Below are 23,516 nucleotides of genomic sequence, written 5' to 3'. Positions count from 1 at the left end.
AATTTTCTGTCCCTGAAGTTGTCTCTCTTCCACAGGGGCGTGTGCCATTTTTAGATGCTGTGAGCCTGGACGTGTGGCAGGAGGAACTCAGAGCCTGTGTAGCTCTTGGCCTTTCAGAGAGGATGGACTAATCTCTGGCTGATATTTAGCAGAGGCTTGCAGCACCACACGCAACCTCCAGCTTGATACTGTTGTGACCTTTCAGCTTCATTTGCAAGACCATCTGAAATTTGTTTGATTTTGGTTCCTCTGCAGGCTTTTCGTGCCATGGCAAACCACAGCACACACAAATTAGCTGTTTCTCTGCTTAAATGGCACAGAGGGAGGGTGGCAAAGTGCAGTGAGAACCAGGGCTGGTGACTGCACCCTGTTGTACAGAGAGGATGGGGATGGGCCAGAGGGCAGAGCTGTCCTGGCCAGCAGAACCAGTGGGTGGGTGGTGCATCCAGGGCCAGATGCCCCCCTCTGCATATGTCCTGTGGAAAGATGTTTGTACAAGAGCAGGCTGCTGCCATGCTGTTCCCTTCCCACTCCCTCTGGCTGATGCTTTGAGGATTAAAGCCACTTTTCCCCCTTTGACCAGCCAAGGCCTCCCACAGGCCTGCAGAGCATTTTCTGTTCATCCCCTCATGTCCAAGGGCAGGTTAGATGAGGCTCTGAGTAAACTGGCCTGGTGGAAGGTATCTGTGCCTGTGGCAGGGGCTGGAACTAGATAAGCTTTTTAGTTCCTTTCCGAAACCATTCCATGATTCCACAATTTTCAAATATCACCCTCCCAGGGGTGACGTATGTGACAATGACAATAAGTGTGTTACCACTGCTGGTAGGGTGACCCAAACACAAACAGGGCTGAGTTTCTACCAGCAGCAGCCTAGATATCCTAATTTTGCCTTTCATGCACTTTTTTTTTTCCCAGCAGCAGGCAATTTTCTGCCCTGCAAACCACGGGCACACAGGACCAGGAGTGGGGGGATGCATCTGGAGGGCACTGGGTCAGCCCCATGGAGGTGGGCAGCACATTTACAGACTGTAAGACAGCTCAGCTTTTAACAGCTCAGCTTTTATCACCTCAGCTTTTATCCATGTAGCTCACTCCTGCTTCTTATGGAGACATTTCCTTCCCAAATGACCTATTACAGTGTCATGACCCTAGATTTCCTGAGGCATTTAGGAAATAGTAATCTGATCTTTTGCAGAGTCATGGAATTGTTTAGGTTGGAAAAGGCCTCTAAGACCATTGAGTCCAGCCATTCCCCCAGCACTGCCAAGCCCACCACTAAACCACGTCCCCAGGTGCCACAGCCACATATTTTTTGGGCACTTTCAGGGATGGTGACTCCACCACTTCCCTGTGCAACCCTATAAGAGAAGAATTTTCTCCTAACATCCAAATAGAACACCAGGAATATTTTATCTGGCCCTGTGCCAGCCCAGAGCTTCCTTCCTCCTGGCCCTACAGAGACACCTTCATCTGCTCCAGACTGAGGAGCCAAACAGCTGCAATGGCTCATTCTCCAGCTTTATTTTGTTCTGGCAAGGACCTTATGCTGAGAGCCCTGCCTGTCCTCCTGCTCCAAGGGGGCAAGGGAAGAGAGGGGAGCAGGCAACAAACCTGGCTGTGGTCACTGCAGACCTGCTCATACCTGTTATCTTTGGCACTTGCAGGGCAGAAACTTGTCAGTGCTGGGTCCCGGGTGAAGCCCAAAGCCCAGAGCCAAAGGCAGAGGTTTGTGTGTCTTCAAAGTCCCACAGGAGGAGAAGAAAACCTCCTCCAGCCAGCCTAGCTTGTAGGCCCCTGCAGGCCCCATGGAGCAAGGCCTGCAGCTGGGCACCGAGGATGAGGGGAGACCACATCCCACATCCACCCTGGCAAGCATGGATTTTCACAGGTGACAGCCCCGAGGCCAGATGGGGACCACAGGGAGCCAAACTGCTGTGGGGAAGGTGCCATGAGGAGCCATGAGGTGGTGGGTGCATCAGGAGAGAGCCATGAGGTGCCATGAGGTGCCATGAGGTGGTGGGTGCATCAGGAGAGAGCCATGAGGTGCCATGAGGTGCCATGAGGTGGTGGGTGCATCAGGAGAGAGCCATGAGGTGCCATGAGGTGCCATGAGGTGGTGGGTGCATCAGGAGAGAGCCCAGGGCCTCGGGTGACATACCCTGAGCATCTCAAACAGACCAGGATGGGGATGGGGATGGTTATGAGGCTGGAAACACAGAGACATTCAGGTTGGAAAAGCCCTCTAAGGTCACTGAGCCCAACCACTCCCCAGCACTGCCAAGGCCACCACTGACCCACATCCCCAGATGCCACATCCTCGTGGGTTTTAAATCCCAGCAGGGAGGAGGACTCCACCACTGCCCTGGGCAGCTCTGCCATGGCTGGACCAGCCTTTCCATGGAGGGATTTTCTCTGATATCCAACCCAAACCTCCCCATGCCCAGCCTGAGGCCGTTCCCTCCCCTCCTGTTCCCTGGGAGCACAACCCGACCCCCCCTGGCTGTCCCCTCCTGCCAGGAGCTGTGCAGAACTCCCCTGTGCAAGCTCCCCTGTGCAAGGTCCCCCCTGAGCCTCCTTTTCTCCAGGCTCAGCCCCTTCCCAGCTCCCTCAGCCTCTCCTGGGGCTCCAGCCCCTTCCCAGCTCCGTTTCCTGCCCTGGACACGCTCCAGCCCCTCAATCCCTTTCTCACTGTGAGGGGCCCATCCAAGTGGGGCCAAGAGCATCCCAAAATTTCCCACCAGTCCAGGACAAACAACCTGCACCCTACTCCTCCCTGCAGCACACAAGATCCTACCAGGAACCTGTCCAGCTGCTAAGTGGAAAGAAAAATACACATTTTTCTCTCTTCCACATGTGACCTCTAGGCCCCAAGGATTTTTACTAATTACCAAATTTAATTTACTTTGCTGTCTTCTCAGTGCTAAGGCTTTGCATTGCTGGGCCTGTATTGTTTCTGATGCAGCCTGCTGGTGTCCACAGAAATTTCAAATTAAACATCAGGCACACATTAAGGTCAGGCAGCTCAATTCCATTAGCAGGCAGCCAGGCTCAGCCTCTCTGTAATGAATGCTGCTCTCGCCTCCTAATGATAGCAGCAGAGGAACTGGGCAGTGCCAGCCTGTGGTGATTGGCACCCCGCTGACACTGGGGACCACTAAATTGATTTTAAAATTCCATTCATCTTCTGCAAATCATGGCTTAAGTCTTCCTGACCTGTAACAAATCTTCATGAGCTGCAATTCGAAAGATAGAGCCAAGAGGAAAGGCAGGAAAAAAATGCTCAAAAAACCCTACCAAAAAATTCCCCAGAGAAAGAAATATATTTCAGCTGGGTTGTTGTGTTTCAGCTTCGAGCCCTCTCCCTCAGGTATGATTCTCCACTCACTTTGTGAGGGAGGTTAAAGGTTTTTAACCCACTGCCTGGCACAAAGAGGACTCAGAGGATCCAAGGATGCTACAACTGCCTCCCTGTTGCTGGACTTTGGGCGTTGGAGGAGTCTTGAGCAACAGAGGTGTCCTCCCCATCATCATCCTCACACCTTCCCGACCCACTGCAGCACAGCCAAAAACACAGCTCACAGCTCCCTGCTTGTGCAGCTGAATGGGCTGGCTGCTCTCACCCTTGGGCCAAGGAGACCTACAAAGTTAGCAGAAAATGGCTTTTCCTACACCCTTTAGCACAACAAACTCTAACCCAAGGGTACAGCCAGCTCATGTTTATACTAGGGTTTTATATCAGAGTTTATACAGAGTAGTCCAGGCTGCAGCTTCCTCTAGATCCCCATCTCAGAGGGGGATGAGGCCCTGGCCCAGGGTGCCCAGAGCAGCTGTGGCTGCCCCTGGATCCCTGGGAGTGTCCAAGGCCAGGCTGGATGGGGCTTGGAGAAGCCTGGGACAGTGGAAGATGTGTGAGCAGCACCATTGTTTCAAGATAGTTTGAAAATGCTCCTGGGGTGAAGAAAAGGACCCAGGGAAGAGGGTGAAACAGGACTTTGAAGCACTACCACAGCACAAGGAGTCTGGATTTCAGGCTGTGAGCTGTCACATTGTTATTGCTGAGGCATTTGGGAGGTTTGTAACAGCTCTTTTACTCTGTAGAATAAAGTAAAACATTTATTACCCTCAAATGCAAATAACAGCTAAACACAGGCTGATCAGTTTAATAGTGCAGTTATGCCTATTAAAGTGACTGCAAAACCAACATCAAGACATTTCACATTAATTCCCTCTCAGTGACTCCAGATCTGATTCACTTGGACAAATCCCCTGCTATGAAGAAGTGGCCACAAATCCCCACAGCCCTCTATCAGGTGGCATTGAAAAAAAAAGTTGCTATTGGACTCGAAAATTTTGTCAAGGTCTGTCAGGGAAAGAAAACCTATTGATCAGAGGAGCCAGATAAGGCAGTTGTACAGGTAGTGCCAGCAGATAGATTTTCCCCCAGATCAGTATTTTTAAGCAGATTTCATTACAGGAGAAGGGGTGTGAGTCTCTCTTACCACTGATGTAGTGAGTGACCCTGGGAAAATGCCTCCCCTTGGATTTAAACCCAATACTGTTAAAGCTATTATTTAAAAAGTAGAATTTGTTTGTGTCTTTGACATTAAGAAAGAATTGAGGTTTTCATTTTTCATTCAAAAGTCTCAGCTTTGTCAGTTTTCTGTTTCATTTCCAAATCTGTTTCCTGAAGACAGCAGAGACATCTGATCAAGTTTTTATGGCTAAATACAACCCTTCAGACATCTCCTGTAACACATTTCCTCAAGACTGACCACGGAAAGGAGCATATGAGACGGAAATCTGCTTTTCTCACCCACATTTACATTTACCCATGAATTTCACATGCAAAGGAGTGGAATCACCTGCATTTTCCCTGTTCCCTGAATTTTACACCCAGTGGCCTGTGAGACAGTCACTGGTGAATTGTACAGGTGGAGAAATGAAGGTGGGAGATCCAAAGCTCTTGCTCAGCCTTAGGAGTCTCCATTCCCAGGGATTCTGATGGGGAGCTGCAGAGCTGGGGGCCAGCAAGCTGTGCCCACACCCACCTGAACCCACACGAGGATGTTTGGGAAACGAGGAGCACTTTGGGAAGAGCTGGGTTCTGCTCCAGGTGCTGGGCACAGATATTTGGCCTTGGACCACACTTATGGTGGTTTGGGTCATGGAATCCCAAAAGGCTTCGGTTTGGAAGGGACATTTAAAGCTCATCCAGCCCCACCTCCTGCCATGGGCAGGGACACCTTCAACTATCCCAGGGTGCTCCAAACCCATCCAGCCTAGCCTTGGACACTTCCAGGGATTCAGGGGCAGCTACAGCTGCTCTGGGCACCCTGTTTCAGGGCCTGCCCACCCCGCTCAGCATAAAAAAATTCTCCTGAAAATGTTATTTCTACTCAACTCCTTATGGGACAGCTGGGACAAATCAAAAACCATTATGAAAATAATCCTAGATTTTCCACTTATACTGTCAGTTCACAATGTAACTGGGCCTTTAGAGAGAGCAGAAAAAGAGATTTTTTTACAAGGGTTTTTTTTCCCCAGTGCTAACAGCTGAACCCAGGAGAAGACTTCTGCCTGGGTGGAAATACTAGAGCACAAATAACACTAACCCATGTAATATCCACTAGATGGTGGTTCTGGCAGATATCAAGTAGAGGAGAGAGAAGCAGCAATTACAAAGCAGTATTTCAGATTAAACCAAGCTCTGAGGGGAAAAAAGTAACATCTGTTCGAGACACAAAACCTGTTGACACCTCAGAACTCCCAGTTATATACAAAAAGGAATTAAGTTTGGGATCTGAACTTCTCAGTGATGTTAATTAAAGGCTGGTGTCTCTAGAACATCAGATGAGCCACACACTGAATTTCTGAAATCTTTCTGGTACTTTTGAGAGTGATGGACTACAAAGCATCTGACCCTTCTCCTCCATTCAGAAGAAGAATTTTGGCCAGGCAAATGAATCTGAGACCCCAGTTAGGAGCTCTGGGCTGGTTCAGAAGCTGCCCAGCATTTGGCAGGTCTGCAAACGTCAAGCCCTGAAGAGGTGTCTGCTGGCTGTCCCCAAGCCATGGATACCCTCACCCAGCAAGCTGGTGGGCAAAATCCCAATTCCTGACTTTTTTTGTACATTCAGGATGGGAGCAAATAGCCTCAGGTTGTGACAGGGGATGTTTAAATTGGATGTTAAGAAAATATTTCTTCACTGAAGGAAGAAATTTTCAGGTCAGACTTTAGAATGGACTGCCCAGGGCAGTGGTGGAGTCCCCATCCCTGGAGGGGTTTGAAAGCCCTGTGGATGTGGCACTTGGGGACATGAGTCAGTGGTGGCCTTGGCAGTGCAGAGAGCATGGTTGGACTCCATGATCCTGGAGTATTTTTCCCAGCTTTAAGGATTCTATGATTTTGCAGTGGGCTCACCCCTACTTTTTACAGCAACAACAAAAACTATGTGGAGGGCAAACTTTTTCTGGGACCCCTGAGCTCAGACATGCTCCTGAATGCCCCATTTTCTAAGACAAGGGGTGGCTCATTCAGAAAGGTGCTCAGCCCTGCAGAGCAGCTCAGCAGGCTGGACTGAGGTCTCTTTTCCTCTCAACACTGCAGTAACCAGCAAACAACCTCCTCCACCCCAGCCTGGAAGAGGAGACCCACAGTTCTCCTGACCATCACCAAGCTGCCTCATCAAGTAGCCCCAGACCAGTGTGGGATTTCTCTGTGTGTTGCTGTTTTTCCTTGACTTTCTGCTCCATCACCTGCTGCCCTAAGAACTTCCTGAGCCTCTCTCTGTGTGTTACCCTCCCTCCTCCCCTATCACCCAGCACTTCCACAACAGAGCTCAGCTAAAGTCTCCCCCATTGATGAAAACTTCCCAGGAATTTTAAGCCCTGCTCTTTGCAGAGAGATTCCTTTCTCCCCCAGGCATGTGGTGTGCCCTGACAGACAGAAAAAGGAACTCCTACAGCTGATGGGCTGCACCCCACCCAACCCCAAACTCAGATGTGGGGAGCAGATCACTCACCATGGGTGCTGATAGCAACAAATCACTTTTCATTGCCTTTTTGGTGCCTGAACCTTGGGAAACACTTCACATTTCCACCATGCTGTTGTGCTCTGGGCTTTCATCTCTTTTCTTTCTTTCTTTTTTTCTTCCTTCCTTTTTTTTCTTTTAATCTTGAAGTCTCATTATATTTGTTGGCTTTCCCAAAGATCCAGCTCCCTGGTGTGATGCAAAGTGAGCACATCATGACACACTTGAAAAGGTCTTGTTCTCTTTTGAGGGTGAAAACTCCAATAGCAAGCAGAATCTGGGATTATTATGGGCTGGAGAGGAGCACTTTGACTCAGGGGGCAGGGTGCCCACTCTGCACACCCACCTGCTCTATTAAACTTACCTCCATCAGGCTGCATTCAAAGAGGACTCCCCAGGGCCTCTGCAGTGGTGGCAGCTCCAAGTAGAGTTGTTGGGTGCCCTGGTGCATCTCTCCTGCCCTGCACCACCCTGCTGCCAGGCCCTGGCACCTCTCTGATGACCTCTGCCCCTCATGCTGGTCTGGATGTCACCTCCACCTGCAGGGAATGCTGCCAGCCAGTTGGGTTTCTGCAGAGCATGTCCATCCCTGTTTCCCATTTAAATTGCAGGGCGTTGGGAAGGGGCCTTGCTGCTTCCCCACTCCTATCTTGGGGCCAGAAAGCTGTGACCAGTGGTGCCATTGCAGCAAAAAGAGGCAGTGGGGGAGAGGAGGGGCACCAGTGCTCCCTGATCTGTGAAAGAGCAGCAGCCCTTTAGCAAAAGGACTTTCTGCACAGCATCCATCAAAACCACCACCCCCACCAAAAGCAGTGTTTTCTGGAAGTGAAACTGGAAGAGGGATGTGCACTGAGAGCCCACTTGGCACCACACCATGATGTTCCTTTCTCCTGGCCAAATAATGAACGTGGCTGCTCTTTAAAGCTAGTTATGAGAGAGATCTGCCCAGCTCCATGTTCCCAACACCACTTATTACAACATCCATCACAGACATCCCCCAGGGCATCAGCCAGAGGACAGGGCTTGTTCTTCAGCTTCCTCATCCCTGCAGCCTCCTCATCCCTTCAGCCCACATGGAGCTCTCAGGGAGCTCCAGACACAGCAGAGCAGTTCCTTACCCTCCCCTACACCAACACCAGGCCAGTGCTGAAGCATCTCAAATGTTTTCAGCAGGTTTGGGTCCCAGAGCCAGTACCAGCCATGAGGGAGATGTTGGTGCTTGGAGGAGGAATGGGAGGAAGGAGCAACTCCTTGCATTCACAAGGGAAAGCACAGCAGGTACTGTAACACATGGTGGGATATGAGACAGGTAAAGGTGGAGAAGTCTAGTGAAGGTAATGCCAAGAGTGATGCTGGCTAGGAGGAGAGCTACTTTGGATATCAGGGAAAGGCTCTTTCCCAGAGGGTGCTGGCACTGCCCAGGCTCCCCAGGAATGGGCACAGCCCCAAGCCTGCCAGAGCTCCAGGAGCCTTTGACAGCGCTGCCAGGGATGCCCAGGGTGGGATTGCTGGGGGTCTGTGCAGAGCCAGGGTGTGGGTTTGATGATCCCATTTGATTGGTGACTCCCTTCCAGCTCAGATGACTCCTTGGTTCTCAGACTACTCTTGCAGCACACAACCAGGCTTAGAAGACATTTGCTGAAGAGCAGGAGAAGTTGAGTCTGCAGAGAGACAGAGGATGAGCCTGAGTCTGACAGTGCCAAGGTCAGCCCAGGGGGAAAAGGCCTCCCTCATGGCTCAGTTTCTAATAGGAAAAGGTCCAATGAGAGATGCTGGGCTGCGGATAAGGAATCCCAGGACAAGGACAGGAGTCCCACAAGGTCTGCATGATGCTTGAGTGTGCTGATTTGTGCTGGGGTAGAGTTAATTTCCTACACAGTAGCTGTTACAGGGCTGTGTTTTGGGTTTTTGCTGAACATAGGGTTGATATCACAGAGCTGTTTTTGTTATTGCTGAGCAGGGCTTGCACAGAGCCAAGGCCTTTGCTGCTTTTTGTGTGGCCACAGTGGTGAAGATGATATAAAGTGAGGGGAAGAAGGAGGAAGGGAGGGATGTTTGGAGTGATGGTGTTTGTATTCCCAAACCACTGTCATGTGGGAGGAAGCCCTGCTCTCTGGAGATGGCTGAACACCTGCCTGACCATGGGAAGCACTGAATTAATTCCTTGGTTTTGCTTTCCTCATGTGCACATTTTTTGCTGTGCCTATTAAACTGCCTTTATCTCAATCCACACAGAAGTTTTCCAGCTCTTACCATTCTTATTCTCTCCCTGATCCTGCTGGTGGGGGATTGAGTGAGGGGTTCTGAGGGGCTGGATGGGGCTAAACCACAATGAACCATTGCAACATACCCCAAAAACTGCCATGAGCTTCCCAGATATTGTTTGGCTCTTGATTTTGCTAAAGGGGCTAAAAATCATTTATTGCAGGAAGAACAGAGAGAACACCAAGCAAAGATACCTGACATCCCAAACCCTCTCAGGAGGAACTGATTCCTGTTCAAGGGAACATGCCTTCCTTCCCCCTGACACACATCCTATTTTTCTAATCCTGTAACTACCTCCTGGCAATATTTTCCTTTCCCAGGACACCCCTGCACCATGCAAAGGAGCATCTGGGTAGCACCACAGCCATCTGGACCTGGCAGTGCAGGACTCTCCATGCAGGTGACCCCAGGGCAAGATGACACATCCTGACCTCCAAGGTGCCTCTGTGGTCTCCTGTGGCAGAACACCCAGGATTTCCACTGGCAAGTTTGTAATCACACCTGCCATGGAGAAGGTGCTGTTTGCACCTGCAGGATGGCAGAGAATCACAGAATATCCTGAGTGGGATGGGAACTCACAGGGATCATGGTGTCCATGGCCCTGCACAGACCCCCAGCAATCCCACCCTGGGCATCCCTGGCAGCGCTGTCCAAAGGCTCCTGGAGCTCTGGCAGCCTCGGGGCCGTGCCCATCCCTGGGGAGCCTGGGCAGTGCCAGCAGCCTCTGGGAAAGAGCCTTTCCCTGATATCCAGCCTAACCCTCCCTGACACAGCTTCAGCCATTCCCTGGGTCCTGTCACTGTCACCAGAGAAGAAATATCAGTACCTGTCCCTCTTCTCCCCCTCACAGGATGCTGAAGACCACAATTAAGTCTGCCCTCAGTCTCCTCTTCTCCAGCTGAGCAGACCCAGTGCCCTCAGCTGCTCCTCATACAGATTCTCCTCAAGGCTCATAACCATCCCTGTGGCTTTCTTTGGATGCTCTCTAACAGTTTAATGTCTTTTTTTATGTTGTGGCTCCCAAAAGTGCCCTCAGCACTCTAGGTGAGGCTGCCCCAGCCCAGAGCAGAGCAGCAGTGACTGAGCTGGGTGAGACCAGTGAGGAGCAGAGCAGTGGTGACACATCCTGGTCAGGATTTCCCCTCTCATTGTCATTTTGGAAACGACTTCTGGCCCTTCCCAAGCCTGGAAGTTCATCCTTGATGCCAATGGAGGTGAGGAGGAGGGAGGGACAGGGGCTGACATGACCTTCCTCATTTTGTGACCCCTCCCCCACATCATTCCAAGGCTCATCTCAGGCAATATTCAAGCATATCTGTTGATTAGATAAATTTGATGGTTTCACAGTGCAAGAACACAAAGGCAATCTATTCCTGACCATTGCATGCTTCCCAAAACACCTAACCCACCTCTAAGATACTTAAAAAATTATGTCAAAGTCAAACATTTGTGCATGAAAAACCCAACCTAAAAATCATGATGAATTGGTTTTATTCCCTCCATCCAGTTGATGCTGTTTCATTTTTTTGTCATAAGATAGCATTTCACTTCTGGGGTTGTGGCCTATTTCATCTCCCTTCAAATGAACCATTTAAAAGCCTCTCCCCACCCTCTCATTTTGTTGAAAAACTCAAGGACAATACAAACCCAGAAAAATAAATTTTCAGCCAGTGAACTGGAAAATAATCACCATCATCAAAACCAGATATTCTTGTTTTCTAGTCCCTGGCAACTCAGTTCAATAGAACTGCCACCAGCTGAGCTGCTGGCCCACCACCCACTGCTCACCCAGGCACTCCCCTGGTGCTATTGGGACAGGACATTCCTTGCCTTGGGGCCCAATATCCATGCCACACTCTAATTTTCAGCTCACAGTTTGAAGGAAAAGCCTTGGAGGCAAGAGTGTGGCCACCACTGGTCAATATACTGCAGGAGGGAGTCAGGCAGAGCTGAGCAGCAGATTAAGGATAGAGATGGGTTTTGCTGCTGCTTTGATAAACTCAGGAGAGTACAGAATCAGCAAATCACTTAGACTAAAAAGACCTCTAAGATCATGTCCAAACACTCCCCAGCACTGCCAAGGCCATCACTGACCCATGTCCCAAAGTGCCACATCCACATGGCTTCTAAGTCCCTCTAGTGATGGGGACTCAGCACTGCCTGGGGCAGCCTGTTCCTAAGCTTAATGAACTTTTCCATGAAAAAAAAATTCCCTAATATTCAACTTGAGCCTCCCCATGACCAGCCGGAGGCTGTTCCCTCTCCTCCTGTCCCTGTTCCCTGGGACAGGGAACCTGTCAGGTTCCTGTCAGGAGCTGTGCAGAGCCACAAGGTCCCCCCGAGCCTCCTTTTCTCCAGGCTCAGCCCCTTCCCAGCTCCCTCAGCCTCTCCTGGGGCTCCAGCCCCTTCCCAGCTCCGTTCCCTGCCCTGGACACGCTCCAGCCCCTCGGTGTCTCTGCTGTCCTGAGGGCCCAGAGCTGTCCCCAGCACTGGAGGTGCCTCAGCAGTGCCAGCACAGGGGACAGGACGTGACACTCCCCCGGGGCTGTGTCACACCCTGGCTGGCTCCCAGAGACCATCTGCTACAAATATTGAATCCCTACTTCCCAGGAAGTAGCCAGACATAACCTGGTGATGGGAAATAGAGTGTAACTCTTCTGTTTTCCTTTGCTTTTTTTAAATTGACTTCATCTCAACCACTTATTTTCCATTTCATTTTCTGCCCCATGCCCTCCTGAGGGGGGGAGTGATGGAGCAGCTGGGTGGGTACCTGGTGTCCAGTCAGGATCATCCCACTGCAGTTTTCACAGGAGTTTCCCACTCAGATCAAGGAGGGTTGAGCAAAAGCAGTTCCCCAAATGTTTTTGCTGCAAACTGGATAACATTTTCTCCATTCAGACTCCTGGAGATCTGCCTGTAGCCCTTTGATCTCAAAGGAGGCTGTGCACAGAGGAGCAGGAGAGAGTTTGGGGCTGCCAATGGGTTTTGTAGGTGGCCAGCAGGGAAGGGGGCATTTTTTACAGGGTTGCATGCAATGAGGAGTTCATTATGAAAAAAGAGGCAACTTTGTAACCACCCCAAGCCCACTGCCTCTGTGTAGGAAGCCTCCTCGTTCCTTATCTCAGCCCCAGGAGGTTTGTGGGATATCACAAATAACAGCTGGTTAAGATAAGGTGTCTCCCAACACGCTGCTTGCTCCCAGCATCTGTAAAGCATCATCCTGATGGACCTGAAAGGACCAGTGCCTGGAGCTGTTACATCTCATCCATTTTCAGTCCAACCCTGCTCTTTTCTAGACCTTTTGAGCAAATATTGTGAGGGCTCTTCCCTGAATTTCCATGCCTTGGACATCCATCTCCAAACCCTCCCAAACACCCTCACCTACCATCAGGGGAGCTCAGCAACCAAAGGCGCTCAGTTTCAGCACAGCAAAACTTAATCCACTCCCTGTCCCTTCCAGCTCCTAGCATGGAGGGAATCTCTTAATTTCAATTAGGAAAACCCACCAAGAAGGAGGGGAGCTGTCAGGATCCCCCCATGCTAACATGAAACCAGCAAACAAGATGTTTACAGCCCAGTGATTCATAATACCACAGAGTTTGCAGGAAACATAGCACCATTCATGGTTAAGAAATTCTCTTGTTTTGCTAAATATATAAAATAATCACTCATCCCCTGAGCAGCAGATGCAAATTACACCTAGTATTAGCCTCGTATGCCAACTGCTATAATTCTAGTGCAGCATGAAGCCGTTTCCCAAGGCTTTAGAAGTCCCTTAATCTGCCTTCTGACGTCAAATGACAAATTTCTTGCCTGGGATCATTAACGGGATGACTAATGAAAGCTGATAAGTGAATTTATAAATGAAATTAAAGATATTAATATTAAAGGCCAGGCTACAAGAGAGAGAAGTGTGGATTTAGCAAACCACAACAAGAAGCGTGGTAATCTGCATGAGATTTACAGCTCCTATCCTGACAGGCAAACGAGTGGTATTTTCTGCCTGGAGGTTGTGGAAGCTGCCAGGCTTGATGGACACTTCTCCCGAAGCATCACCACCCCCATTACCTTCAGATGCTGACTGAGATTTAAAAAGCTCCTGCTCAAGTTTAACTGCAAATGCCAAAGCAGGGATTAGTGCACCCCAATAGTCTTTGCAAAGATAGCTGCACCACCAAACCCTCCTGCAAACAAAATACCTTTACTCTGCGGCCAGTTTGCTGCCAAGTTTTTTTTTTTTTCTCTCTTTTAAGATAAAAACACACCTCAGACTGGATTCTCATCTTATTCACCCCAGTGTAAATGCCAAGCAACTCCTTTAAAAGCTGAGGAGTTTGGGTTTTTTTTTAGTTTTATGCACGTACAAACAAGTTCAGGCCTTGCCAGATGGGAATCAATCCCCAGGTCCAGGCAGTTTCACCATGAACCCACAGCTCCTTTCAGACTCCAGCTGCTCCTCACTGAGGTTTGGGGCCCTCAGGAGAGACTACTCAAGTACCAGCTCCCACCAGCTGGTGATGGTCAGCCCTGAATGGACCAGACAAACCTCCTGCATTGCCCCAGGGCATGCAGGCAAACACAGGCACCCCTCTGATATTACAAAACAAATTTAAAAAAATTAAAAAAAAAAAAAAAAGAGAGAGAGAAGAAAGCTTCATTTTGTCTCTAGATGTCCCATTTTCAGTAGAAACAGTATCAAAACTGGCTAGCTAGTGGGGCAAGTGGTCATGAGTGGTGACTCCTCATGCACCCACAGCCTCCAAAAATCCCAAGATCCTGTGGGAAGCATCAGTGCCTCCATCTGACAGCGAGATTGAAAGAAGAGTCAGATGCCACCAGGAGAATGAGGAATCCCAGAGACACACAGGAAGCACAGCTGGGGAGGGCACATTTGTTACAGGGATGTTTCCCAATCCCTTCCTTCACTGGAGGAACCCAGGGTGGGGAGCAGCTGCAGCAAGACAGATGTCCCAAGGATGGTTTTATTGAATGTCTTTTAGAGACCCGTTCCAGGCTGGAAAAAAGGAGAAGACAATGTTTCCACAGCCACTCTCAGCGCCAGAGCTGGACATATGGCTTGGTAGGCTGTCCAGTTCCATCAGTCCCGCTCAAAGAAGTCCCAGAAGGTGTCCATGCCTTGTTCTCTCCTTGTTTGGGGACACATTTGCTCTTTGGACCATTTGGGAAAGGACATGGAGGGGTGGTGCATGGCAACAGCTCCACAGCACCTCTCAAGCCTTCCAGAGGGAGGAAAAAAGAGGAAAACCAGCACCAGCCAATGGCTCTGACTGAGCTGAGGGTCACCCACACCTCGGGGTGTCACCTCCACACAGGGCAGCCCCTGGGAGCAGCTGGGACCAGTGATGTGGTGAAAACCACAGAGACACCTGGATCCTTCCCCCAAGTACCAAAAATCTTCAGCCAAACACTTCCCTACAGGCATGCCCTCACTTCACAGGCTCCCAGCCCACAGGGCTGCCCCTTACTCTCTCTGTGTCCCCACAACCTGCACCTTTGCTGCTTCCAGCACTTCTTTGTTGCTGACCCCACTGGGTGCAGTCCCTCAAGCCAATGAAGAGATTATGTTCAATAAAGAGCCACAAGCTACACACACACTGAGAGCTTTCCTGCAGGCACATTTTGCAGCCTTTAAAGGGAGGGAGAGAAAACAACAGAGGTTAAGGACACTTACCAAGAGGGATCCACGACAGCATGGGCCAACCAGCCCAATCCAGCTGGGGCTGGGAAATGCAAAGGACCATCAGGCAGGAAAATGTGAGAAAAGGTCCTGGGAGACTGCAAAACTGAGCAGAGGAGGAGCAGAAAGGGTTAAGAAAAGGTGGAGAGGAGGCATGGAGCAGACAAGGGTTTGCTTTCCCTCCATCCTGGCTGCTGCTGAGCTCTCCAGCACAGGAGACCAGTCCTTGCCACCACCATGACCTGTTGCAAGAGGCTAAGGAGTGAAGGAATGATAGAGACTTTTTTTTTTTTTTTTTTGGGAGAATTTAACCTTTCCCAAAAGACAGAGTTTTCTCACTAAGAAGGTTTAGGAGTAAGACAAGACCACACAATGATTTAACTTGTGGATCTCCCATGGGGTCCTGTCCATAGTTGCTTGGGAAACTACTTTGCCAACCCCAATTGCAGACCAACCCACTCCATCTATCCAAAATCAACCAAAAAAGGGAGAAAATTACCATTTTCCCCATTGGGTGTTGTCCCCCCTCTCACTGCCTCCCTGCAGGTCCCTGCCCTGCAGCTCCACGTTCACCTTCCACTTCCCAAACCCCCACATCAGCTGAAACACCTGCTGAGTGCAGACTTGTGAGTTTTGAGGACCAAGTTGGCCATAAAGCAGCACCTTGAAGCTCTATATTATGTGAAACCCCTGAAGTGAAAAGCTTCATGCTATCACCCAGCTGGAGGGTTATGCAGGTACACCCAAATTCCATGAGATGCCCAAGAGTCACAACATTTGCCAATGCCATCACATCTCTTCCAATGGCCAAACCAACTCTGTTCCTGGGGATTACAGATATTGAAGACAATTTAGCATAGGAGAAATTGCAAATCTCCCCTTGGATTTCTCACTCATTAATTTAAAGCCTCCCAAAACAAGCACTCCCAGGTTAAGGGTGGGAAAAGCCTTTCTCTGCTGCAGCGCCTGCCCCTTTTTGAACACCTCTGGAGATAAGAATCTTCCAGTTTAGACACAAGGCGCCCCAGTGCATGATTTGGGGTTAAACCAACATGTAAAGGGGTGGGAAGGGCATGCCCATGTCCTTGCTACCCCCAAAAGAGCCGTATTCCCATGTCCTTCCACCTCTGCACCCCCAGTGGTTGCCACCATCGTCCCTCTGGTCAGGGGTGATGCATGAGCCAGTCTTGGATGACCCACGTGCTCCCCGAGGTACCTGGAGGGGTTTCTCCTACATCTTTTGGGACAGTGCCTGCCCCAGCCATGCTCCATCTTCCCCTTTCAGCTAACAAGGAGCTGCCCAGGTTTTGAGCAGGGTTTGAAGCAAAAACAAAAATGAAACTCAAGACTTACTCTAGGAAAGTCCTTCCAGAAAGGTCATGGAGGACTCGGGGTGGCCCTGGGAGGACACCCACACTCTGCCCAGGGCACCCCAAGCAGCACTGGGCTGTGTCCCCACCGTGTCCTCAGCACTCCGTGCCCCTGCACCAGAGCAGCTCCGGGGTTTTGTGGCAGACACACCCCCTCAACCACCCCCGAGCTTCACAGCTTCTGCTGCTGCCTCCCTCGCGCACCAACTCACCGGTTTTTAAATAACAGACTTCCACGGGGCCAGATCCGCACTCAGCAAGGTAAATCCAGATCAGCTCTCTCTTTAGGCTCTGCTGATAATTCCCAGCATGAGCAAAACGTGACCACTACTTGTTTCTGTTTCCCTTAAAAAGGATGGGAGCTGTGCCACCAGCCCAAACACCATGTGAGAGACCCATTAGCCCAGGTCCCGTTTGCCATCAGTAATTGCACACAGATGGGTGTGAGACCTTTACACAGCCCTTACATAAATGAACCTCAGAGCCCGTTTTGTCCGTGTTTGGGATTACCCTTCTTCCTGTTACTGAAAGGAGTTATTTAAGGGAGCCCAGAGACACAGGTTGGTGCTGGAGAGAAGTCTAGGCTTTACAGAAATCACTGCATGTGCCTCCACACCCACAGCAGCACCACCAGCACGTGACCCACCTTGGATTTCCTCAGCCCACGATGCTAAAACAAAAACAAAAACCAAAAAAAACCCAAAAAAACCCACGCAAAAAACAAACAAAAAAAATCATTTTCTTTGTACCAGGTGGCTTTTTCAGGACTCAAACGTGGCTTTTCCAGAGTGTCAAAGGAATTAAGTCATTAAAATGTGGATGAGTTTGATGGATTATGAGCTATGAAAGCCTGGTGGTTACTGACTAATAAGGCTGGGAGGTGGAGGAGGGGGGATGCTTCCTCTTGTAAGGATGTGTTTCTAACAAGACAGGTCAAAAATATGATGCGGATGATAAATTGCTTTAAAAGTTGCCATTAACCCAGCAGTTTTCTGCATTATTAGATTACCAAGGCATCCTCGGAGTGGGTTGACCATGCAGCCCTGCTCTGCAGCAGGGCTAATTTGCAGAGTGAGACCTGGGGGGGGTTGTTACGCTCGCTGCAGTGAATCCCCACTCCCAACAAAAGGGCAGCTGCCGGCAGGTGTCCGTGGAGGGGATGGGTTTATCCATGTTGGGGTTTGGGCTGAGGGGAGAGGAGAAGGGGGATTTATTTTTTTTTCCCCCACGCCATAACCTGAATCTTATTGTCTCACGTGGCGTGGGGCTGGCGGGGGGAAGGGGGATTGAATTAAAAAAAAAAAAAAAAAAGGAAACAAAACAAAATAAAAAAAAAGGGGGGGGGGGAAGAGAGAGGGTGGGAGAGGGGGGAGAAAATAATAAAAAAAAATCACATTGGAAAATGATCAGCCCCAACAGGCATGCATGTCTCCCTTCATGCAAGCGAGAAGCACAGCCTCCCTCCTCGGGATGTGTATGGGGACGTGTCAGGCACGGAGGAGCTCAGCGCTGGCCCGGGGCGAGGATGGAGCGAGAACAAAGGGCCACGGCATACACTACATCCAGGGGGGAGCAGGGGGCACCCCACCGGTGCTCATACAGAGGGGGACAGGATGGCCAAACAGTCACCGAGGGACACGGAAAAGGAAATATGGAGAAGGAAATCATAAATAAATGTTTATAGAGAAAACCAACCAAACTCAGGATAGAGCTAGGAGAGAGGTGGAAAGGCACAGCCTTGCGAAATGATGCGTCTCTGGGAGGGATGCTGGGGTAAAGGCAGGGCGGGCTGCAGGAGCCACTGGCTTTTGTTTTGTTTGCCAGCGGCTCCTCGTGAAATTTTAGCGGGTGGGAACCACCGACCTGCTGAATTTGTCTTCCTCTCATTTAAGACCAATCACCAATCCTGCGTCTCCCCCCCGCTTCTGTGAAAATGTAATTAAAGACAAGATGCTCCCCCCGCCTCCCCTCCCAGCCCCATCTCCTGGCTTTGGGAGCCCTGACTTCCCTCAGCTCCTCGTGGCATCCAAGCCAAAACGGGGAGGTTTTACAGGACTATTTCGCAGACCTGGGAGAGGAGGTCTGCTGCAGGCACAAGGAGAGGTGACCACTATTATAATCATCGCTTTGCAGCCGCAGCCAAGCTGCTCGCTGACCGCAATTCATCCACCCCTCCATGCTTCCAATATTTTAAGGCTCCCGGTGACTTTTTCTCCCAACCCCATAGTTTGCCGTTTTTTTTTTTTTTTTTTTAATCAAATCGAGTTTTTATTCAGAAGATGGTGGGCCTAGAGGCTTCGAGCAGGAAAAAATGTAGTTACAACATTAGCAGCTGGGACGTTTTTACGAGCCCTGCCTTGCAGGGGTCTAGTGGAGATATTTATAGCGTGCCAGTCGCCGCGGGACCGAGGCACGGCAACTTCTCGCCTGGCAGATGGTGGGCAGGGCACTCGCAGAGATGTATATGTTTAAAATATACAGCTTAAAGATTAGAGGGGGATTTTTTTTTTTCTTTTAATACAGGTTGGTTTACCTCTTGTTAATCAGGAGTTTAGAAAAATAAACAATTCCCCCCCCCCATCCATACAGAGGGATCAGTCTGGTAAGGAACGTGTAATGTTGTAACTAGAATGAATAAGCAGCAGACCCTTCATTAATTTTTTTTTTGATTAATAATGAGGGATTGGATTTGTACACTTTTTTTTTTTTTTTTTTTTGGCTGATCTGCGGTAAAACCAGAATTCTGCATCGGCACAACAGCAATATGGACTGTGCGCTGGGAAGTATGTACACACACACTAATGCTGAGGGTAGATATGGGATAGGAAGTGCGGGGGGGGGGGGGAAATGTATTTAAAAGCCCCCAAATCTGTTCTACGAGGGAGAAAAAATCCACTCACTCAAACCTCACGATGAGGGGAAAGCAAGGAAAAAAATCTAAACAGCAGGATACGACAATAAATGGGAAAACAGCAATAGAAAAAGCACACTAGGTTAATATAGGAAAACTAGTTTCTTTATTGAGAGATCGTATATTAGTATTAGTGGAATCGTGTGTAACAATGTCATCATGCACACAATACAAAAAGGCAAGGCCCACCATGCTATGGAAGGGCAACAGAACAAAAGCAGCGTACACTGAGCAGATGTATAGGCTACAGCACATTACATTTCAGCAGGGTATGTCTCTACAGAGAGATTTACATCAGAAACTAGGTAATGTAAAAAAATACAGACCATGCTTTAGTTTTAGTACAAGAAAAAAGGTGGAGATACACAACCAAAGGATATTCGGTACAGAAAAAATTACCCACAAAATAAGAACAGGAAGTAATTTAGCACAGCAGAAAAAAATGTTATCCCTGTTTAATGGAAAACCATTTTGCCAGTCGTCTCTTTCGGCAGCCCGGTTTGTTTGGTTTTTGGTTTGGTTTTTTTTTTGGGGGGGTAGGGGGTGGTGGGGGGCCGCTGGGCGGGTTGGGGGTGTGCCGGCGGGACGGGACACTTGTGGCTGCAGAGAGGGACGGGGCTGGGGGCGATGCCCGCGGGGACAGCGGTGTCACCGCGGGGACAGGGATGCTGCACCCCCGGCCAGCGGCACCTCAGCGCTGCCCGACCACGCACACCCCGCTGCCCAACTCTCTGCCAGCCCGATTTTCGGAACCGCGGCCAATCGCTGCGCTTCCCCTCCCCAAATTTAATGGTTTTTGGAAGGTTTTCAAGCAGGGAGGTGGGACCAGATGACCCCACCGTGGTGCCCTCCAACCTCAGCCGCCCCGGGATTGTGGGTTTAGCCGCAACTGGGGGGCGTTCGCCCCCGCCGCACCCCAAAGAGACTCTGCGACGACGACCACAGCAAAACGAATCCACTTAACAGGAATTTACAGTGCAAATGTAACTCAGCTACTACACAGGATGGAGGTACAAAAATGGCTGTTATAGGCTACAGCTACGCTGGGATGGCCTGGTGGCTACGGTGAGGGGTGGGGGTGGGGGAGAGGGTAAATTAAAAAATAAAATAAAATCCGTAAAAGAAGAACGGGAGAGGAGGGGGGGAGGGGGGAACAGATCTACCGCAGCGGAGACGGGAGGTGCGGGCGGGAGGGGGGTCCCAAAGCGTGGCGTGTGTGGGGCGGCCGGCGCCCCAGAGAGGGGGATGCCGCCGGGCTGGGTGAGGTGCGCTGAGGGGAACGCTGAGGAGCAGCCCCCCCTTCCTGCCGCCGGGGACCCGGGACGCGCCGCCCCCCCTCGCCGCCGCTAGCGGCCCCGGGACGCGAACCCGCTTGCCGGGAGCGGTACCTCTGTTGCGCACGGAGCCGAAGACGGGCAGCACCAGGTATCCGACGTGCACCAGGACCATGCTGCGGCCTTTGTGCCCCCCGGACGCGCCGGCGACTGGCGGCGGCCGCGCTCGGCCGGCACACAAAGGGGCCCGCGGCCAATGGCAGCGCGGGGGCCGCCGCCGGGACACGCCCCACCGCCCGCCGCCGGCCAATGGGCGCCGAGGGCGGGGCGGCCCGCGCGCGAGGGAGGCGCGCACGCGCGCCCGCGCGGCGGCGGTGTCGCGTGCGCGCGCACCCGCCCGCCGGTCCGGCCGTGCTTCAGTCCGTCCGTCCGTCTGTCCTTCCGTCTGTCCATCCGGCCAGCCATCTGTCCCTCTGTCTGTCTGTTCTTCCGTCTGTCCGTCCGTCCGTCCATCCATCCGTCCTTCTGTCTGTCCCTCCGTCCATCCGTCCAGTCTTCGTTCCGTCCATCTGTCTGTCTGTCCGTCCAGCAGTCCTTTCATCTGTCTGTCCTTCTGTCTCTCTGTCTATCCATCCATTCTTCCATCTATGTCTGTCCATCCATCCATCCAGCCCTCCTTCCATCTGTCTGTCCTTTCATCTGTCCATCCAGCCATCCTTCCATCCATCTGTCCATCCATCCTTCCACCTGTCTGACTGTTGTCCTTCCCTCCATCCATCCATCCATCCATCCATCCATCCATCCATCCATCCATCCATCCATCCATCCATCCATCCATCCATCCATCCATCCATATCTGTCTTTCCATCCAGCCATCCTTGCATCCATCCCTCCAGCTCTCTGTCCATCCGTCATCCATCCATCCATCATCCATCCATCCCTCATCCATCCATCCATCCATCCATCCATCCATCCATCCATCCATCCCTCATCCATCCATCCATCCATTCATCCATCCATCCATCCATCCATCCATCCATCCATCCATCCATCCATCCATCCATCCATCCATCCCTCATCCATCCATCCATCCATCCATCCATCCCTCATCCATCCATCCATCCATCCATCCATCCATCCATCCATCCATCCATCCATCCATCCATCCATCCATCTATCCATGCTCCCACACAATCACACCCCTGTCAGCCGCACACACAGGTGCATTCAGGTGCAGTCACACACCTGCAGGGCAGCATCCCCGTGGCTCCTGCAGCAGCCCAGCTGTGCACAGACACCCGCACACGCACAGGCACACGCCACAAATGCCCTGAGAGCCCACACAGACACCTTCCCGCGGGGACACGGACACTGCCACACCTTCCCGTGGGGACACGGACACCGCCACACCTTCCCGCGGGGACACGGACACCGCCACACCCTCCCACGCTCCTGCCGTCCCCTGCTCACAGCCCGGTGCTCTCCCGCCCCACACACACGTGGGTCACAGTCTGGAGCACTCCCTGCGCACATCTCTCGGGAAACACCCGCCCGGCCGTGCCACAAGCAGGGCCACCGAGGGCTTGTCGCTGTCCCCATCCCAGTGCCATCCCCATGCACATCCCTGTCCCCATCCCTCCTCCCCGCGGGTGACACAGAGGCCTATTGTGTTGACGCCCCAGTTACTGACAGAATTTATCCGTTGGGGCATCCCTGACCTAAAATGGCTCTGGCCAAGCCCGGAGGGGCGTGGAGAGCGCCTGGAAAGCCCTGGGAGCTCGGAGCCACCCACCTGCTGCTGCAAGGAACACTCCCAGCCTAAGGAAAGGCGATTCACCCCCCAAAAAAGCCCCAGGCAGACGCTCATCTCCATTTAAAACTGTTTTTATGGAGTCAGAGCCCCCGTTGCACAGGAGGGATTTCTGGCAAAGCGCAGAATCCAGGGAATCATTTCACCCCTCAGCAAAGCGACTTTTCCATGGCTTTTCCACCCTGCCCAGGCTGTTTTTTTTTTTTTATTTTTTATTCGCCCGCGTCCCCCCTCCTGCTGCGGCCGCCGTCCCGCCGTGGGGAGCCCCCTTAATCCCCGCTTAGCCTTATCCATGCCGTGCATCTGGCAGGTTTAAGCGCCCGGCAGCCTCCGGACGCGGATGTGCGATGGATTTGTCCTCCCGGATTATGGCATCGGGTCTGTCGCTGGGTTCAGTTTGTGGGTTCGTTGTTTGGTGGCGGGGAGGAGGGGAGGGTTGGTTTTGTTTTTTGTTTGGTTTGGTTTTTGGTTTTTTTTCTCCCGATCTGAATAAAAACGTGAGCTTGGTAACCTGAATCTGTGTAAGCCCTTCCTTGCCCGTCCCACAGCCCCAGGGCAGACGCCTGGGAAGGATTAACTCGATCCACAGGGAGAGCTGCCAGCTCTCCCTCGAGCCTTCCCCAGAGCGGCAGCCTCCAGCCCAGAGGGTCCTTTTGGGCACGTTCACACAGCTGCTGCTCCAAGCTCCCCAAAAACGGGAGCAGGACAAGTTCCAGGTGCTCGCTGCCTCCCGGTGCCCATCCCACTGCATCCCAGCTCGGATTTGCCCTCCTGCCTTGTCCCCTCAGTGCCCTCGGGAGGCTGCTCTGGCTCATGGGGGGCTCTTGGCAGGGAAAGGCTGGGCTTTGTCCCCCTCTGTCACCGTGCTGCTGTGAGCGCTGCCCACCCCAGGGCTCAGCCAGCCCCGGCCGGCAGCTCATCATGTCCCAAAAGCATGAATATTTCCAAGAAAGGAGCAAACTTTGCTCTTTCATTTTTCCCCCTAGAATCCCAGGATGGTTTGGGTTTGAAGGGACATCAAAGCTTATCTAAACCATGAGCAGGGATATCTTTCACTCCCCCAGGTTCCTCCAAACCATCCAACCTGGCCTTGGACACTTCCAGGGGCAGCCACAGCCTCTCTGGGCACCCTGTGCCAGGGCCTCCCCACCCTCAC

The 23,516-nt window shown here is 51.4% G+C and overlaps 1 protein-coding gene across 1 annotated transcript in view; it reads right to left on the bottom strand.

Moving 5' to 3' along the window:
• Positions 1-20,774, bottom strand: part of ARK2C (arkadia (RNF111) C-terminal like ring finger ubiquitin ligase 2C) — a 54,486-nt gene extending 33,712 nt beyond the window's left edge. The window contains exon 1 of the mRNA XM_050987233.1: positions 20,665-20,774. Coding sequence (XP_050843190.1) covers positions 20,665-20,725 — 61 coding nt within the window. The 5' untranslated portion in view covers positions 20,726-20,774. The remainder of the gene's footprint in view (positions 1-20,664) is intronic.
• Between the last annotated feature and the right edge of the window lie 2,742 nt (positions 20,775-23,516).

The sequence above is a fragment of the Serinus canaria genome, chromosome Z (assembly GCF_022539315.1).
Source record: "Serinus canaria isolate serCan28SL12 chromosome Z, serCan2020, whole genome shotgun sequence".
Classification (NCBI taxonomy): domain Eukaryota; kingdom Metazoa; phylum Chordata; class Aves; order Passeriformes; family Fringillidae; genus Serinus; species Serinus canaria.
Note: the sequence above shows the minus strand (reverse complement) of the source record. Positions and strands in the feature narration are given on the sequence as shown.